General features: G+C 42.9%; 1 protein-coding gene across 2 annotated transcripts; it reads left to right on the top strand.

Annotated features, from left to right (window-relative positions):
* The first annotated feature begins 4,725 nt into the window (after positions 1 to 4,725).
* On the top strand, positions 4,726 to 19,350 carry LOC309371345 (ubiquitin carboxyl-terminal hydrolase CYLD-like). Of its 2 annotated transcripts, none has more exons than XM_081913889.1 (12): positions 4,726 to 4,826; positions 7,377 to 7,805; positions 8,293 to 8,425; positions 9,518 to 9,659; positions 10,292 to 10,399; positions 12,095 to 12,174; positions 12,391 to 12,457; positions 13,245 to 13,374; positions 13,565 to 13,673; positions 13,769 to 13,881; positions 15,004 to 15,193; positions 15,951 to 19,350. In XM_081913889.1, exons 2-12 carry the CDS (start codon positions 7,392 to 7,394, stop codon positions 16,148 to 16,150), a joined length of 1,686 nt encoding a protein of 561 aa, XP_081770015.1. In that variant the 5' UTR covers positions 4,726 to 4,826; positions 7,377 to 7,391; the 3' UTR covers positions 16,151 to 19,350. The 2 variants fall into 2 exon arrangements, with proteins under 2 accessions (XP_081770015.1, XP_081770016.1); XM_081913890.1 differs by having other exon boundaries at positions 4,773 to 4,821.
* Positions 19,351 to 19,757: the final 407 nt, after the last annotated feature.

Below are 19,757 nucleotides of genomic sequence, written 5' to 3'. Positions count from 1 at the left end.
GGAAGTGGCGGAAGGGAAGCCGAGAGGGAGGAGGAGGGCTGGGCTTGGAGCACAGGGACCGCCCACCTGAGCCAAGGGGACCGTGGGGCTGATGGCTGATTATCTCTTTTCTATGCCGTTTAATAGATTGAAGACTATGTCTAAATGGTGTGCAGGAAACAGAAGCAACAACAGGCAAAATAATAATAATAATAATAATAATAATAATAATAATAATAATAATAATAATAATAATAATAATAATAATAATTTTTATTTATACCTTCCCCAGCCAAGGCCGGGCACAGGGCGGCTAACAAGCAATAATAAAAACAAGTTAAATGAATACAACTTAAAAACGAAATTAAAATACAACATTAAAATATCGAAACATTAAAATATTAAAATGCAGCCTCGTCACAGGAGGAGAAAGGAAATAGTTAAGCCAAACTTACGCCAAATATTGCAAAAATGCACAGTTATCCACAGTATAAAAATGAGGCATTAATACAAAATCATATATCTATGATCTAATCTAATCTAATCTATATCTGTCTACATACACACACACCAGCCTTGCATAGAATGGGCCCCTTCCCAAGAAAAGTGGGGGGAAACAAGGTTTGGCGAACACAGGTGTGGCAAAGACCATAATTACAGGTGCAGGGATGCTGATGGTTAAGAAAGATTTGTATGCCACTCAGCCATTAAATTTTTCTCGAATATACAGCTTTTTTTTTTTAAGGACAAGTAGAGCATACAAGGACATGGGTGGCACTAGGGATGCAGGTGGTGCTGTGGTCTAAACCACTGAGCCTGTTGGGCTTGCCGATCAGAAGGTTGGCAGTTCGAATCCCCATGACGGAGTGAGCTCCCGTTGCTGGGTCCCTGCTCCGGCCCACCTAGCAGTTCGAAAGCACGTCAAAGTGCAAGTAGATAAATAGGTACCACTCTGGCGGGAAGGTAAACGGTGTTTCCGTGCGTTGCTCTGGTTTTGCCAGAAGTGGCTTAGTCATGCTGGCCAATGACCCAGAAAAACTGTCTGCAGACAAACGTTGGCTCCCTCGGCCAGTAAAGCAAGATGAGCACTGCAACCCCAGAGTCGTCTGTGACTGGACTTAACTGTCAGGGGTCCTTTACCTTTACCTTTTTATAGCATACAGAAGATGCTCATCTGTAAAACACAGATTAAAATTAGTAAAATGTTTAAAACAGACATAGATAACTAAATTATATTTGCATTATTTAATAACTTGTTAAGCGCACCTGTCATCAACAAGCAGACCCAAGGTAGGGGTAAAATAAAAGTAAGATAAAAAACATACAGTTCCATCAAATCATATGAGAGAAATCATTTTATTTTATTTTGATAAATGTATTTGGATAGGAGTGCTTCAATTTGAAGGGTTTCGTCCATGCTATATAAATTACATATACTGTGACTGCAGAGCCGGCCCTACCAGCAGGCAAAGTGAGCCCACTATCTCAGGCCACAGGTACTGGGTGTGTGTGAGGGGGGGATGGTGGCAACATATTAGAGGATAGAGCTGCATATACCATGCAGCCTGCCCTGTGCCCACCCTCAGGGCTACCACTTGCTGAAAACCACAGGTGGGGAGAGTTGTGTTCATGTCCTACTCACAAACTTCCCACTGGAACCTTATTGGCCACTGTGAGAGCAGGATGCTGGACAAGGTGGGCCATTGGCCAGATCAATCAGGCTCTTATTATGCTCTTATGTTCTTATTAGCACTGTAATTGAGCATGCCCCATCCATCACTCATGACACAATATTGTATCCCCAAGGAGCAGATGGACTGAAATGTTTCAAGGCAAGCTTTTTAAGTATACAGTGGTACTTAATTCATTCCGGAGGTCTGTTCTTAACCTGAAACTGTTCTTAACCTGAAGCACCACTTTATCTAATGGGGCCTCCCGCTGCCGCTGCGCCGCCAGAGCACGATTTCTGTTCTTATCCTGAAGCAAAGTTCTTAACCCGAGGTAATATTTCTGGGTTAGCGGAGTATGTAACCTGAAGCGTATGTAACCTGAAGCATATGTAACCTGAGGTACCACTGTACTGTACAGTGGTACCTCGGGTTAAGAACTTAATTCGTTCTGGAGGTCCGTTCTTAACCTGAAACTGTTCTTAACCTGAAGCACCACTTTATCTAATGGGGCCTCCCACTGCCACCACGCTGCCACCGCATGATTTCTGTTCTCATCCTGAAGCAAAGTTCTTAACCCGAGGTACTATTTTTGGGTTAGCGGAGTATGTAACCTGAAGTGTCTGTAACCTGAGATACCACTGTAATGGGTTGCCTGCACAAGTAGCAGTTATATGGCAGAATTGTTCCTGGCTTGTACCACTTTGAACTGCAGATGGGAGTGAGGAACTATCACATATCTGAGTGCTTCCCTGTTTTGGGGGGCAGGATGGGATTATTTTGTGTGCACGCACACACACACATGTGCACACACTACTAACATATCAAGGAAATGGGCAAGGTATTGCCTTTCTTTCTCTCATCTAGATTTCCATGCACCTAGGTGTGTGTGGGGGGGGAGTTCTTGATGTTTGTGGTTGACTCCAATTAAGATTGGATGTGCGCTCCAGCAATGAAGAGGAAGAATGCACAGCTTTAAAAGAACTAAATTTTAATGGTTCACCCAGTTGCCACAGTGGTAAGGGACAGTCTTACCACTTTGGTTTTTTAAAGGGTTACTTGACTGCTCCTGCTTGAGTCCTATACAGTATCTAGTCAAAACAGTTCTTTAACTTTGTTGATCAATTAATTAACTATAGAACAAAAAGAACTGCATGTCCCCACTGGTTCCCCCTAATACTAAACAAGTAGACAATGAAACAGTTCTGAGATATTAATCATATTATTACAAACATAGAGGGGTTGATGTGTTATAAGAAAAATAATTTGGATCCTGGGTTTCTGTGACAGAAACTTTAGAGCATTTTCAAATGTAGGCACTTAAAATGCATTTGATATTTTGTAAAGTGCGCAGTGTTCTGGGTTTGTTTGTTTATTTCTATTTCCTAGATTGCCCTATCTCAGAGGCAGGATGCAATAGATTTAAAATATGCATCTTAGCTGCCCAGTTAAAACCAGCTAATGCGATGTTGAAAGGTAAAATTCCACACCAACTTAACGCCAGGCCTTAACAGCTTGCCCAATTAAAGGTTTTCCTTTTTTTAAAATGACAACAACAAATGCCCCTAAATTTATTCTATAAATTCCCCCAACTCTCTGGAGCACATTTGGGGAGAGTGTGAGGTACACATAGGGGGAGGGGAGTGGGGGGAAACTTGTTGCACTAGCAGGAATCCTTGTGCTAAGTTAGTGCTAACAGGACTAGTGGTCAGGGATGATGGGAATTGTAGTCCCAAACATCTAGAGGGTCAGAGTTTGCCTATGCCTGAGTGAGTGGAATACTGCCTCAAGTGCTTCCCACAGTACCCCACTAGCCCAATGTCACAGGAGTGCATTGGGTGTGAGGCCATGAAACACAGGAGAAATGTCCATCAACAATTTTAAGGGGAAGCGTTTCACTATATATGTAAATACTCCACCCTTCAATGACCCAGTTCTCAATTTGTGACATGATTATGGGTTACTGTAGATGCACCCTGTAGAATATAAAGCACCAGCTGTGGTGAATGAGGCAGAATAAGCCTATTGCAAATAATAATAATAAACTGAGCCAGCAACTTATGAGTGTGTGTTTAGGTTGAGTAACTGCAAATTCTGTGAGGTCACATCTATATCAAGTTGACCTAGGAGTTCCTTGTTAGTCATAACTTTGTCTTGCAACTATGATCTTCTAATGGGGAAAAAATGTTAGTATCTCCTTTTTTAACATTTACAGTACACATACCTTTGAAATGAGGATTAGATGCATCAGAACTGAGGGGTGGGGGGGGACCAAAGGGTCAGGAGCCTAGGTCAAGTGGGATCAAGGAGAGAGAAAAATGCCCTCAAAGCTGCCCAGAAATGCCAGCTGCTGATTCCAGCCTCAGTACAGATGGTCAATTTGTGGTTGCTTCTACATGACCTCATTATTGAGCATTCTCCCTGATTTGTTTGTGCAAGGTTTGTTAGATAACATTGGCTATTTATTGAGCATGCACTCTGATTAGTTTGCAGCGAGGTTGTTCAACACTGCATCAAGCAATTGTTATTCCACTTTGTCCCGGCCATTTCCCCATCTCTTTCGTTATTGCACAAAGTCCAATTTTGTCAAGGGTAGGAGAGAAGGCTTGCTGTGCAAGAGCACCAAATCAACTTTTATTTACACTACCTGAATCTGGCATTATTTGATTGAATCCCACCTGGAAATACAGTAGTAACAGCCCAGAAGCACCCTTTAATCCAAAAGGGTGATTTCTGTTTTGATTTATGATGGCACTAATCTTTATCTTGCAACAGGAGTGCAGTCACTGTACAGTACTGGTGTAATAGTGAAGGCAGGTGGGAGCCTTGTAGTGAGGTTAGACTTGCAGAAGACAAAATCCTATTTACTCCTTTAAGGTTAAGGAGGGATAGATAGTGCATTGGTACGCGCGCGCGCACACACACACATTGTTAAGCACTTTGCACATTGGAAGTGCTTATTTGTTGCCACACTTTAGAAGAGCTGTGGGTCTTCTTTCCAAGGGCGGGGCCAGAAGTTAGATATGCCAATGTTGTTCTGTGTCTTAAAATCCACCCTGGAGGCTGTACTGTATTGCTACAGAAGAAGCAGGACACACCCTTGCTGCTATTTATAAAAAGAGCAAAGCCGGCTCTTTGCAGTGACTGACAAGCCAGGAATCAGATCCCTGCCAAGGTCAGGTAAGCAAACTGCGTTGTAGGGCTAGATGTAAAAGCGACTGACAGACTTTGTATACAACAAATAAAAAATAGTGAAGCTAGTAAATTGGTAACTTTCCACTTTCATGACTTTGTCTTTAGGTTGATTTGGATATAACAGGTGTGAGGAAATAACATTCAGCCAGTATTTTCTATAATGTGTAAATGAAAGTTTGCATTCAAAATGTCAGACAAAAATCTTTCCCCCTCCAAACATTGGATTGTTGTCGTTTAGTCGTTTAGTCATGTCTGACTCTTCGTGACCCCATGGAACAGAGCACGCCAGGCACTTCTGTCTTCCACTGCCTCCCGCAGTTTGGTCAAACTCATGCTGGTAGCTTCGAGAACACTGTCCAACCATCTCGTCCTCTGTCGTCCCCTTCTCCTTGTGCCCTCCATCTTTCCCAACATCAGGGTCTTTTCCAGGGAGTCTTCTCTTCTCATGAGGTGGCCAAAGTATTGGAGCCTCAGCTTCACGATCTGTCCTTCCAGTGAGCACTCAGGGCTGATTTCCTTAAGTGTCTCCTCCAGCACCATAATTCAAAAGGGTCAATTCTTCAGCGAAACATTGGATACACTGAAATAAATGAATTGTTTTACAATGCCATTCAAACCCAATGGTGATCTTCATTTCAGTTATTTCAGAAAGGGGGAACCTGAAGCACACTTTCAGCCTCCCCCCAAGTGTCCCTATTTTCCAGGGACATCACTGATTTAGAGAAACCATCCCGGTTTCTGATTTGATCCCGGAATGTCCCGCTTTTCCTTAGGATGTCCCTATTTTCATTGGAGAAATGTTGGATGGTATGGAGTTATCCAACCCTCAAGCTTTCTGAAGGCAATCCTGTATAGGGAAGGCTTTTTTAATGTTGAATGTTTTATTATGTTGGAAGCTGCTCAGAGTGACTGGGGCTACCCAGTAAGATGTGTGGGGTTTAAATCGTAAATTGATTATTATGGAATGGGATGTCCCTATTTTCATCAGAAAAATGTTGGAGGGTATGCAGTTTTCCACATTCAGCATTTGGTTTTTTTTCAACTGTACAATTCCCCTTTTCTGCAATTATATAAATAGTATAATGATATCTCCCATCTTGCCATGTGATGAGTTCAAAAATTAGGAAATAGCAGATTTAAAAGAGTCAGTGTAACTTTAATCTGTACTATTAACTTACATCTGGCAAAAGTTTTGTGGGTAAAGTTAGCTTTACAGAAGGCTGTAAAAACGCAGGTGTATGGTCCTTCTGAGCTAAGGGTGCATTGATTGATTGAGCTGGGGCAGAGAGGGTCACTAACATAGCCTTAAGGTCCCTGAGAAAGAGAAAAAGAACATGAATAGGGGCTTTCTTATTGTTTATTCTATTCATTGAGCACACTGCCTCTAATATGTGCAGCTGGGAGGTGGCGGTGATGGGAGGTGAGTGAGCTCTCTTGGGCTGCATGTAGGAAAAGAAGTGCATCGTGTCAACCATCACGTTTTTGATCTTAGGGAAGCAGCTGTCCCTGGCCAGAAATCTGAGCTGAAATCCTGCAGTTCAAAACTAAGCTCAGCAGGCAATCAACTGTTGTTTCTGTTTCCCATTTGTCAATATTGATCAAATTTACAGATTATTGTAGGGGTGAGGAGCCTGAGACCCTCCAGTTTGCTTGGACTAAAACACCCATCATTCCTGACCGTTGCCTACACTGGTCAGAGTTGTGGTCCAACAACATCTTTAGGACAACACAGGCGCTCTATCCCTGGGCTACTGAAATATTGTATATGACGTTTGAGCACTTAGGAAATGTGCTATAGAAATGCCAGGTCATTATAATATGTACAACTGCGTTGCTTAATTGACTAAGGCTGCATTCCTAAGCATACCTACTTACCTGGGAGTAAAGCCCATTGAACCCAATGGAACTTAAATCTAAGTAGAAATGGCCTTTGACAATTAAGGTATTTTGTTTTGGAGGACCCATCTATTTTGCTGAATCTATATTGTTCTATTTTGGTAAGAATAGTTTGTGTTACTCATTTTAAACAATTGCAACTGTCCTACATGTTTTTATAGCTGTATATTGTATTATTGGAACTCACCTAAGATTGTAAAGGGCAGGTAAGAAACCTTATATATAAATTATTGTAGCTGATTAAAACATTTTTGATAAATTAAAATTATATTCTAAATTAACTGGGCAGCAGATTATTTAAAAATATAATTTTAATATAAAAACCTAGATAAAAAGTGATTTCTTAGAAGAGTCCTCTTTTGTCCCACACAATAAAAAATGGATCTAAGGCAAAACTTGCAACACACTTGCATGATTTAAAAATAGTTGAAGTATTCATTCGATTTCCAAACTACTGCTTTTATTTATATACAAGAAGTCAATTAGTCTGCAACTATAATTAATGAACATGAATTTCTTCAGTTGAGCAACAGCCCTGGTCACACTATAAAACCCCACCAACCATTTATAACCTGAGTTTGTCTCTTGCAAGCCTCTAAGGCAATCATCTCCTATCCTGTTTTTTTTTCATGTTTACAGGTTGTATTTGCTGCCATGGATTTTGCTCCAGAGAAGAAAGAGGCCTTCATTGTAACTCGAGAGATCTGTGCCGGCAGGAAGAAGATCCCCTTGGGGTCCATAGGATGCTTTGTGGAGGGCAAGCACAGCAAAGGTCGTATAGTTGACATGAAGTCCAGGCCTGTCATAGCCGTGATGAGCAGCCACATAAGACCTCTCAGCCGACACCAGGCTGCCCTGTTGCTCACCATTGAGAGCCCACAAAAGAGGCATAGCCTGTTCTGCAATGAACAGCTCTTCTGTTCCATTTGCTGCCTGAGGATCCACGATGTGCTGCAACTAAGATATGGCAGAGTGGCGACTGTTGGTATTGTGAGGGGCTTCTGGGAACGGCGCAGGAAACCGGGCAGTGGAGAGCTGAGGATGGTCCTCATTGAGGTGGAGTTGCTGGTGAGGCCATAGCAGGGTTTAACTTCAGAGTATTCTGGTACTGTTCTGCTCCTGCTAATGGCCAAGCTTTTAGTTGCTGTGGAGCAAAGCCTTCAGATTCCCCATTTTTCATCACAGGTCCTTCTCTGAATCCCCTAATCCTTTAGCCTCTTTTTCTATGCATCTTTGCATCCCTTACTCTTTATCACCTATCCTTAAATATATACTTTATGATACCCCCCTATATGACCATTCTTAAATGCATAAGGCACTACCTTCGGCAAATGGAATTGTCCCTAAAATAAACTGGTACTGCCATTGCAGCAATAAGTTTGGGAGGGAAAATATAGATCAGGGATGTGATAGCTCCCATCAGCATGGCCAGTGATCAAGAATGATGGGAGATGCAGTCCAACTGATACAGTTTCCCCATCCTTGGTATGGATTATTGCTTCAAAAAAGCAGTATTCTCAACACCGATTATTATTTTCTTTGCTTCTTAAACCAGGATCCAGGAATTATTGCCCTCGGTAACAGCTCCTCCAGGCTGAAAATCGATGCAAGCAAGATTGTCGCTGTTAGCTCCAGCATTACCAATCCCGTTTGGTGCAAAGAGATTGGCCAGAGATCCCTTAAGAAAGGTAAGAGTAGGTGATGAAGTTGCAAGACCTCAGTCCCCTAAAATTTCCAGTTTGTTTGCACAATATTTCTTATTAAAGAGATCCATGGTTTTGAGATCATTGTCCCCTAATTTCTTAGTTCTTGTGATATCCGGGAAGATCACAAACAAATGAGTTATGATTTGTGCTTCGTGACCTTGGTGTGCCTGGTAGTGTGTTTGTGCACCTGTAAGAGACATGCCTGTTAGGTAATAGAAGTGCCCTTCCCCTCTCTGGGTGTGGCTCCCCACATAACTCAGTGGGAAGGAGCTGGAACCTTAGTCTTGCCTGGGCAGTGAGTGCTAGCTAGTTGCTGTTAAAAATAAATACAACTACTGAAGTTCCCCTGCCCTCCTGCCACTTTCTGTCATTAGGGCAGACCCACTGCAAATTTTTTCCCCCAAACTTACAGGGCAAGAGCAAGCAGCAATACCATGTGATCTGAAGGGGACTTCACAAGATCTCTTCCAGTGCCACAGAGAGTGCTGGGATGCAACTCAAAATCCAGCCACCCCAGGCAATTGCTTGGATTGCTTGGCAGTTGGGCATAAAACCCAGGGCAGTATTTCAAGGCATCATAGTCTTGCATCCATGGGAGGGGCCTTACAGTCCTCAGGGATCTGAAATTCTGATCACAGGGAGGAGAGTAAGAACGTTCAGACTGTCCCTCTTGCAATCCCCTTTCAGGTTTCCCTGGGGGTCTGCAGGCCCTCAATGTTAAGATTGCCATATTTTGAAAAGTAAAAACCAAGACACCCCAAAAGTTGTTGAGCTTTTTTTAGTTTACTTGCCAAAGATCCAGGACAAATTGCCCCCCTGGATGTCATCCCTGTAATGTCAAGGAAAATCTGGACATATGGCAGCCCTACTCCATCTTGTAGTTGTGGGACTACAACTACCGTCATCCCTGACCGTTGATCATGCTGGCTGGGGCTGAGGGGAATTGGAGTTCAGCAGCAACATCTGGAGAGCCGTGTGTTCCCCATATGTCTTGCTTTAGGTATTTTGGCTCTCATGGTGAAGGCAGGGTTAATAACAGGACCATCATTTACCATACCCCAACTGTTCTTCTAGCAGGCAGTTACATAATGGAGCACTTGGCAGAGGATGATGCTGAGACAGCATGGGAACATGACGTCCTGCAGAAGATGGAAGGCATCATGAAGGGCATCCAGGGGCATTGCAACTCCTGCTACCTAGACACTACCCTCTACAGGTTTGTTCAGTGTTGGCTCTTGTTGGGGTCCAGCTCTGTGGTCTCTCCATCATTCCACACTGCCTCCTCCATTCAGCAATGCATTCAGCAAACCCTTCTCCCCTTTATTTTGCTGCCTTTTTCTGATCATAGTGCTTTGGTTTTTTGGAATCTTCATGGTCCTGTCCTTCCTGCAAAATAGACCAGGAATAGCCAACGTGGGCCCTACAGATGGACTCCACATTTGGAAGCTGTATGCCTCTGAATGCCAGTTGCTGGGAATGGCCGGGGGGGGGAGTGCTGTTGCGCTCATGTCCTGCTTTCATGCTTCCAATGATGGCACACTGGAGAACAGAATGTTGGACTAGATGACCCATTGGCCTGATCCAACATGGTTCTTTTTAGGATTGCAATTTCCATCATCATCACTGACCATGCCTGATGGAGCTGATGGAAGCTGTAGTTTAGCAGCATATGATGAGCTGCTGCACATTGACTACTAGACGAAGCCAAAATGGTACCCAGCCCTTGGAGGGCCAGTTGCATCAGCAGCTACACTAGGAAGTAGCAGGCCATGGTACCCATTTTGTACAAAGGTGATGACCTCCTTTTCTATTTCAGTTCATGTGTTTTATGTGCACATTTCTTTGCAGTTTATTCAGCTTCTCCTCTGCCTTGGATGGCATCCTCTATTCATCTGACGTGCGCGATGCAACAGTGCAGCAAATCTTGAGGCAGCAGATTGTGCAGCCTTTGAGACAGTGAGTTCCATTGCATGTTCAAAGTGCTTGTACTCTATCTGTGGTATTCATGTGCTCAGTGATGGACTGTAATTTATTATAAGAATAAGGGAACTTTGGACTGGACTTTTCATCCTGCCTAATTAAGCAGGTCAATAATAGAAAATACCATACTGTAGAGGTAGGGGACAGCTAGTGGGGCCAGATCCTGTTCTCCCCACTCCCATGGACCATGTTGATTACACGATAGCATTTCAAGGATCTCTCTAGTGCTGGAGATCCTATCTGGGCTCGCTGTCACCACTGATAAGCCAGTTGGCACTGCAGCAAGCCTCACTTGTCAAGTAACAATTGTGAGTGCACTTAAAGGCTCCCAGCGGTTTCTTTGCAGCCGTGTCTCTACCTGCCCCACACCTGATGTCACCTGTTACCTTTGGGGGCAATGGCCTTCTGGGCCAAACTGGAACCTATGCCAGGCCTGATTTAGCCCACAGGCCAGAGGCTCCCCACTGCCGCCTTATTTATTTTAGGAAATGCACAAAGAGCAAGAACTCCTTCCCCTGGCCAGTGAAAATTAGTATGCAGAGTGGTTGAAAGAACTGATCAAACTGTCCACAGAAGTAATTATTGGTGTGATTACGACAGCTTCTCAAAGAGCAAATTGCTGGCCTGTGTTAATTAGTACAGAGCAGGGGGTTGGGAAATGAATCAGGCTAAACTGACATTGTAGCAGCATGCCCACTTGCCCCAGTGCTGCTGGAGAAGTAGCACTGGCATCAATGCTGACTTCTGATGACATCTCACCAGAACTTGCTGCTGCTGCTTTGCACCACAGAGGCACAACCTAGGTGAGGGGTGCAGCGTAATAGCAGCAGCTGGGTGGGGCAGCACTTCCCATTTCCCCTCAAGCCGTCAAACAGGATGCACCACCCCATCTTTAGATGGGGTGCAGTATCACTCCTCTCACCCCTGACCAACAGCCATGATGAATTGCAGCTTCCACCAGCACCAGCCAACATCTGGACAGCCACATGTTCCCCACCCATGCTTTCTAATGAAGTTGTGCATTTCACTGCATTATATACATTTCATGGAATTCATAAAACAAGTTTCTGTTAAGAGAAAATAGAGCTATAACCTTAATTTTTTCAGGTAGCCCTTGAAGGAAATCTCCCTGTTATCATGCAAACACCAGCACATCTGCTTCCAGGTGCAGATTTTAAGGATCTTCTTTGCACCATTGAATGAACCTGCTTTTTAGGAAGGCATGAGCTGATGTTTAATGGCTCATCTAGTATTTTCCCTTGATACTTTCCACTTCCCCCAAGTGATAGGAATTTGCAGGGCTGTCTATTACAAGGTCACTTTCATGGAGAGAATGCAGGCTGTTTTGTGTTGTAGTTGGTCAAAGACTAAACAACATGTTTAGCTTTTTTAAAAAAATGTAATTATACACATTGAACATGGACAAGACACAGCAGGATTAACCTTGAAACAGCATCAGTTTCTGCCATAGCAGCTGCATTCCCTTGCAGCTCCCTGGGGCTGGTTTTTTCCCAGGCAGTCCCAACAGCACACATTTCTTTCTCTGGCTAAAGACAAAATTGTGAGCAGGCAGGTGCAACCATCATTCCTAGATGATCTGGGTTGCCCATTAATGAACATTCATTGTAAGCAGGCGAGCACATATCTCATGCAAGTATTGATCTTTCCCAGGCATGGCTATGTGGGAGCTGAGAATGTGATGAACTTGAGGAGGTCGCTGCGATGTGACAGCTTTGTTACAGAAGAGAAAGGTAAGGGACAATGTCATCATAGTCCATTCAATGCACCTCTGGGGACACGGGGAGGTCACTTTGCCACTGCTTGCTTCCCTCCTCCCCTAAAAAATACACTCAGACACTTTGAAGTATCTGGAATATGTCCACAAATGAAGAGTGTGCAAACTAGGAGTATAGTTCTGCACATTGCTGCAGGCCTTTTGCTATCCTAATAGAGACTCCTGTTGACAGATCCAGAGGAGTTTCTGAATGTCCTTCTCAGAGAGGTCTTGGCTGTAGAACCCTTGCTCAAAATCAGGTATGGCTTTGATCTGTTGATCTTTTTTTTATCTTGGCTCTGAGGGCCAGTCACCAGGGCAGTATATCTACCATGTGACTAGGGATGCCAACTCTTGGATTCATAAAATCTGGTGACTAGGCAAGACCTGGGATTGGAGCCCATTTCATTGCAGCACTGGGTGTGGGTGGGAGCCTAGCTGTGTCACATGGATGAGGACAGACGGCATAGAGTTGAGATAGGTTGGGAGGTGAAGTTTTTCAGTAGGAAGGAGCCCAACACAAATCTGTTAATTTGCCTAAGAGGTACAGCTTCTATAAATTGGCTGAAAATGAGAGGGCAGGGAAAACAACTTGAAAGCAAGAAAACAACGGCCTGGTCAATATTATACCCCAATAATGACATTTTTTTAAAACATGGTGGTAGTAGTCAAGCCATACACAGCTACTTGTGCTGTTTTGATTGGGAAGGTATGGCTTGACCCAGATTCTTTGCCTCCAGGCAAACACTGGAGAGAAAAAGCTATGGGTTGCACACAGTCACCTCCACAGTTAAGCCTCCGGAGGTAGTATTTGTTGCTCTCTCTTGTAATGCAATGAATATATTCCTGCAGTAGATCTTGGTGCTGACAAATGTGTGTGGTTTTGCTGGCCTTAGAGCAAGTGATTCATCCTCCATGCCACTTTTGTACAGACTTTTACTAGACAGTGCACTTGTGATAGTGGGTTAACATTGGTATACATCTACACGTACATAATATGCTTTGAAACAACTGAGCTTCAAAACTTCTTCCCCCCCGAAAATTTAGGTCAGACAATGAAGTGCTAGAATATAATTGCTACCAGATCCTTGCAGAGAAAGATGCTACAATCAAAGTGCCCACTGTGCAGCAGCTACTGGAAAAATCCCTGCTCTCATATGGCTTAAAGCTGGATGAGGTATGCAACTGGCTTTAGGTAGCACTGTGTATATTTCAAGGTTAGAATATTGGATTCTCAGTATTTTAAAGACCTCAACAACAACCAAGAACGATCTATTCAGGAGCAGTTCTATTTGGATCACTCCATCTTGAGCCAACTTACAGCAAAACACATACAAACCCTTTTCAAAAATGTCCGTTTCTTCCAGATTCCTTCATGCCTCATCTTACAGATGCCTAGGTTTGGGAAGAGCTATAAGAAGTTTTCATCAGTGTATCCCTCTCTCGAGCTTGACCTCACAGATATGGTGGAGCAAGGTAAATCAAAGATTTGATTCTGGTTGGTTTTGATGTTACTAAAAACCGATTGAAGACTACTGTAACAAACCTGGGTTCTTTTTCTATGATTGTAGCTCCACGGGTGTGTTGTGTTTGTGGAGGAGAGGCAGCCCACGGATGCTCACGGTGCCAACTGGATTCCCTCCTGCATCCTAAACTCATTAAACTGTTTGAGAACCTTTCTAAGGTACAAAGGAGCAATGAATGATTATTTCAGTGGGAGGGTTCTGTAATGACATTGGCAAGAGTTGCTAGCAGGTAGCCAAATGGTCCATGTGAACAATGAGCCTTTGTCCTTAGGTTTTTTATTAAATTTTCATAAATTTAACCAATTAATTCCAAATCTGTTACACATTTCTGTTACAATTTGACTTACCACCTTTCATTCCATGCTATTTTACACCCACCCCTTTCACCTAATTATTGCTACAGCTTCTTGCACACTTACATGTGGAGTTACCCACCCACCAGGCAAGCATGCAAAAATTAGGCTTGCCAGCTTTGGCACAATTTCAACAAACAACATTCTCCCTGTAGGTAGAGATGTGGATAGTTTTCTCTGCTAGATTTCTGCTGGTTGTGCAGCTGAAAAAGGCACAGCACCCTCCCTGAAAAAGTTCGTAAATTTACCTCAAGGACTTTCCTTCAGAACTCCGTAACCTGCATATTCTCCTTCCTCCTCCATAACATGCTAACTTGTTTTCTAGGAAATAACACATTCTCCCTATTGGGAAACCCCAAAGTATGTCCCAACTGGTTAGCCTCCCACAATCCTCTTTGCACAATAAACATTCCAGGTACCTCAGGCAATTTCTTGGCTGAGATTTCCAGTTATAGTGAAAAACCAGCTACGCAAATGGCACAGTCTGTACCGGGCTGTCAGCTAGGGGTTTATTATTATTAATTCATTTACAAATTTGCCTTTTACGTTTTTAATGTCTCAAGGCTATTTACATAGACATGGCTAAAATGTTTTTTTAAAACAGTACAAAAAAAACCCTGAAAATAGGTTTCAAAGCAATGCAAAGTGAACACCTGAAGCAGCGAGGTCTTTTCATGCAGTTGGAGAAGCCTGCCAAAACAAAAATGTCTTCAATTGTGTCTGGAAAATACAGGTGGTGGCCTCCTGCTGTAGTTCAACAGGTTTGCAAAGATCAAGCCTACATTGCTGCACTGCACTGAAGGGTGACACAGTCAAAGTGTGACACCCAGGATTAGCACAAGGAAACAGAACATTATAATCACCACTTTAAGATGCGGAAAAGCCCGAAAAAGTTCTGACTAGCATTCATCTGTTTCTTTCCTCCAGCCACCATCTCATCGAATTGGACCGAAGCATCCTTACAAAGGACTAGGACCCAACAGCCTTCCCACAAAGCAGCACACCTTGGATCTCTTCGCCGTCCTTTGCATAGAAAGCAGCCATTACGTGGCTTTTGTTAAATACGGCCCATTGAGACACTCCTGGCTTTTCTTCGACAGCATGGCTGGCACACTGCGTAAGCAAGGATCTTGGGCCTTATTTGTGGGGGTTATTCTAAAAACCAGAGCTCCGCCAGCTTCAACACGTGTTTCCAAGGTTTTCTCTCCCTTTCCCATTAGTTCTTACTTCCTCCCTATTTTCACTTGGACATGGCTTTCTTCAGCACTGCTGAATCATGGCAACAAATATAATTACTGTCTTGCTCTTCACAAGCTCACACAATGCTTAACTACATCCACCCCCACCACTTACGCAGGGGTCACATTTTGGGCCCCCCGTGAGCCTAAGTGAAATTGAGTAAAGTGGGGGGCACCCTCTAAAAAGGCTCTAAATGCCCATTTCCCGCCTGCTCTCCAGCTTTCTCTCCACACACAACTCTCTCTCCAGCTAGAGTTGAAGTTCTGGGGCCAGCTGGAGGAGGCACAGAAAAGCAGCAGCAACATGCAGCAGCTGCGCTACCCCAGGCGTCAGCTGCTAGGTGAGGAGGCTGAGCAACCTAAACAAAGCCCTGCTGTGCCTCCAGTCTCTTTAGGGCTCCCTCTGTCCTCACCGATGTCTTTTTGGGGCTCTGGGGAGGGTCTCCTCGTGTGTCACAAAAACTCTTCAGCTCTCTTCTGCCATTTCCTGGTATGATTCTATAAATAAAAAATGCAGATGCTATATGTACTTCTCCATGTTTCTTTGTTTTGTAACACAGTACAATCTCTACTGAAAACTACTACTAATAATAATCTTTAGCTGACTCTTTTTAAACTGTCCCTGTTTTTCTTTAGAAAATGAGAAAGGAACTAACATTCCTGTGGTCAAGGCCTGCCCTCAGATTGGAGACTATCTGGCTATGACACCCGAGGAATTTGCTACTGTGGACACCAAGCAGATGGATGCTTTTTCCAGAAGATTTTTCTGCGATGCTTACACATTTATGTACCAAAAGCCACAGCACGCTTCTTACAAGTATTGGTTCAGAAACTGAGCTCCCTCTGAGCCAGATCTTGGAGAGAGAATTTAAAAGCTCACAAGAACCACCATTTTTCTATTGGGAGACAGAAGCATGAATGCTGGAACTGCCAGGTTATAGGCTTCTAATAAACCCCACCTCCAACATAACAGCATTGGTCTGTGTTATAGCAAGCCATTGCTTTCAAAGCCCTATTTTCTGGACAATCGTTTTCTGGAATTATGTTCTGGCTTACACACTGGTGTAAAGGTGGAAATCCCTCTCCGCTTTGCAAGATGCCAAGGAAGACTGCCCAAGTGATTGTGGTGTATTTCATCTCTACAACACCTGCAAAGTGAGAAGAGATATTTTCCTGAAGGAACATCCCAACCTACCTTGAGGATGCTGTACCTGTGCGCCAGGTGGGCCTTGTTCACTGAAGGCTTCTGAAGCTGCTTTCATCAGGCACTGAAAATGAGCTCTTACTCATACATACAATTTATTTGTTGAACATTCATCCTGATTTGCATCTATAAAGCTTACATGGAGGTTAGATTATATTTTTTATTGAGCTTTTATTTCAATTTCTTTGTGGGGAGGTTATAGGACAACTGGCATTCATCTCATTTTATTTGTGGGGTGTTTATACATCTTCTTGTTAATTGTTCACTCATTCTACACTTTACAATGCATTTTCTCACCACCTTCCTGACAGCTACGGTAGTGACAAGAGCACCTTAATTGCTTGGATCCCACCTGCAAAATACTGACAATCTAGAGGTGCCCAAGGTCAGTTCATTTGCAACAATTACCCATCTCCCACCCTGAGACCTTTCCTGTCCAGCACCCTGCGTATGACTTAATTTAGATCCTGCTGTTTTAGCTCTTATTGTTTTGTAGTTTTTATATAAATGTTGTTTTTAAATATTCTTTTTGTATGGTGTTGTCTTGGCTCTATGACTGTAAGGGTGGTATATAAATAACATAACAAAATGAAAACACATAACTTCCCACAAAGCCGTACAAGCCACTTTTAGAGAGCTTTTGCTTTCACCTATGATTCCTGCCAACCATAACTTTTCTGAGTGAAGAAAAATTTAGATTTTTAGTGAATGAGTTGGACTGGTAGTGGAGGAAGAGTGGGAGAGGTGAGAGTCAAGGATTGGTCCTCAGAAAGGTGGGTGATGGCTTCAAGTGTTCAGTTGTGCTAGAGAGGATGGTTTGACAAACTTGTCAGCTGGTAAGAGTTTATTTTACATAGCCATGTTCTTTTCCAAGACAAAGATGGATTTGCTCAGTGGGAATAGAACTGGAAGCAATCTCCCTTGGGATATGTGGCTGGAAGCTAGGATATAGTGATTACTGAAGATAGGGGTATGAGATTTCCCTTAAAGCTGCTACAGGATGGTTAACCTATCTGAAAGAGAAACCTTCACATATTCTGAACAAATTTTATTAACAGCTGATTAAGGTTGCAGTCTGAGGTTTGCTGCAAGATATTTTGTTTCAGAGGGTTGGAAGGAAAGGCTTAATAAATGATGGCAACAAACTTCTGTGGGGGGGTGTGTGACAGGTGGAAGAATGTTTTGATACTGTGCTTGGCTCAGGGTGTGTGTTCAGACAGAGGCTGTGTGTTCCCTGTTATGCTTCTGGAACTGCCCAATGGAAAGATGTTCAGGGTATTAGCAAGGTATGTGCAGGGAGGGCAAACCAGTATCAGATGAAGCATACCACCACGTGAGCCTATCCTAACTTGTTCAACAAATCCTAGTTAAAACAAAGCATGGATGCATTTGGATAAAATGCTAAGCCATTAAGTGTTATCTTCAGTGTTCTTGGTCTCAAACACTTTAGAAATGGTTGCTGGTTTGGTCTCCTGTTCATATTTGTATTAACAGGCATTGATTTGGAAAAATAATAATCAGGCACAGCATCAAGGATCGTGTTCTTAGCACACCAATGAGTAAAATCCACATCAAGCTGACTCTGTACCTATCATAGATAGATGTCTTCAAAAGTCTGGGCTGAAGTTGGTTATTCCACTTCAGTAGACTGAAGCACAGATGAAACTGTGGCACCACATTTCTGAGGGCAACGGAAGAACGATTTTCCAGTAACAAGTTATTGTTTCCTGACTGTGCCCAACCAGTATGAAATAAAGTCAATGGAATTACATAGAGTGCATAACATAAAGCAAGAGTAATGATCATCCCCTCATGATCTGTAAATTATAACACAAAACCAAGATACTCTAGTGAGCGACTTTGGGTAGATACAAAGGCTCACATATGCAAATGGAAGTTTTGCTTTGTGTTGCCTTGAAGGCTGCTTCTGAAACTCCCCAAGTTTTCATTTGGGCAGAGATGAGGAACCTGTGGCTATCCCGATAATGTTGGACTCAAAGTCCTACCATCTCCAGCCAGCACAGACAACGATCAGGGATGATTGCAGTTATACTCCAATATTAGAGAGGGCCACAAATCCCCCACCTCTGTTTTAGAAGTAGCTTGCCAAGCGGTGGCAGGGCTGTTTGTAAATCGCCTGGATGCTTCCAAACCCAGCATCACACCTGTACTGAGAGCGCCTGCCACAGGCAGTATGCATCCAATGCAAAATGTTTATGCAAAATCAATGTATTGTGGGAGTCAGGCATGAGAAATCACACTGCAAAAGACCAAACACTCATAGCACAACAACAGATTACTTCAAAGAAAACAGGAGAACTTCATTTACTACGCGATGAGAACCAATTTTTAAGATCACATAGGCTAGTAATACTAGTCATCCTTTTTAATCCAGTAAGCAAGTATTAAGGGAGAAGTCAGCCCTCAATATTTAAGCCATTGTCTGAAATAAGAGCATGCCAGTACAAATGAAAAAGCAACATACCAGCTTCTTAATCATGTGACATTTATTAGAGAGCTTTCATGTATAAAATGATGTACTGTATTTGGTAGGTGACTGAAAGTGTAAGTAAACAAAATCAGATGCTGATTGAGAAATGGAATTTTAAACCCAGCAGAGATGAAAATTCTGAGGAGAAAAAGTGACTCCTTCTGGTTGATGAGGTGAATGAGAGATTAAATCCACAAACCAGATAAACAGAGGCTGTTAGTTGGCAACGAAGCCTGCAAGAGCAGCACCTGCCATGGCTCTCAGCACATACAGTACTTCAGGCTTTCATTTCTTTTGGCAGAATTCTAACAACTAACCAACGAAGAAGAAAATAGCAGTTTTAAGGACAGTACGTTGAAAGTGACCTTGCTAAGTCAAAAATGCAAAAATGAGGGCTTAACAGAAGACTAAGAAGAACTAGGAATTAATCCACAGTGTGTTAAGACTCAAGTCAGGTTGTCACCATAAGGCAGTCTTAGTGCAAAGCTCTTCTCTCTGCCCATTCATCTGAGATTATGATAAGAACAGACAGGTCTGGTCCTAGAAGAGACTACTTCCTAAATATATCCATGGAGACTGTAATGCATATTTTAGAAAAGATCTACAGTTAAAAATCGTAAGTGACCTAAACTAACGTACAGCCACCAACATGGTTATATTTAATGTCTTTATTTAATAATCAGAAACATCAAAATTGAAATTGTAGATCAATCCACTCCCACCCTGAAAGTGTTAATTTTGTGTACAG

Source organism: Podarcis melisellensis, assembly GCF_964234715.1.
Source record: "Podarcis melisellensis genome assembly, chromosome: 6".
Classification (NCBI taxonomy): domain Eukaryota; kingdom Metazoa; phylum Chordata; class Lepidosauria; order Squamata; family Lacertidae; genus Podarcis; species Podarcis melisellensis.
This window is presented reverse-complemented; position numbering and strand designations above follow the sequence as displayed.

Excerpts from the sequence above, each read along its gene's own strand:
- LOC309371345 (XM_081913889.1), top strand. The coding sequence starts at position 7,392 with ATGGATTTTGCTCCAGAGAAGAAAGAGGCCTTCATTGTAACTCGAGAG. Across the intron at positions 12,458-13,244 it reads GAACCCTTGCTCAAAATCAG|GTCAGACAATGAAGTGCTAG; the intron begins GTATGGCTTTGA and ends CCGAAAATTTAG. Across the intron at positions 13,375-13,564 it reads ATGGCTTAAAGCTGGATGAG|ATTCCTTCATGCCTCATCTT; the intron begins GTATGCAACTGG and ends CGTTTCTTCCAG.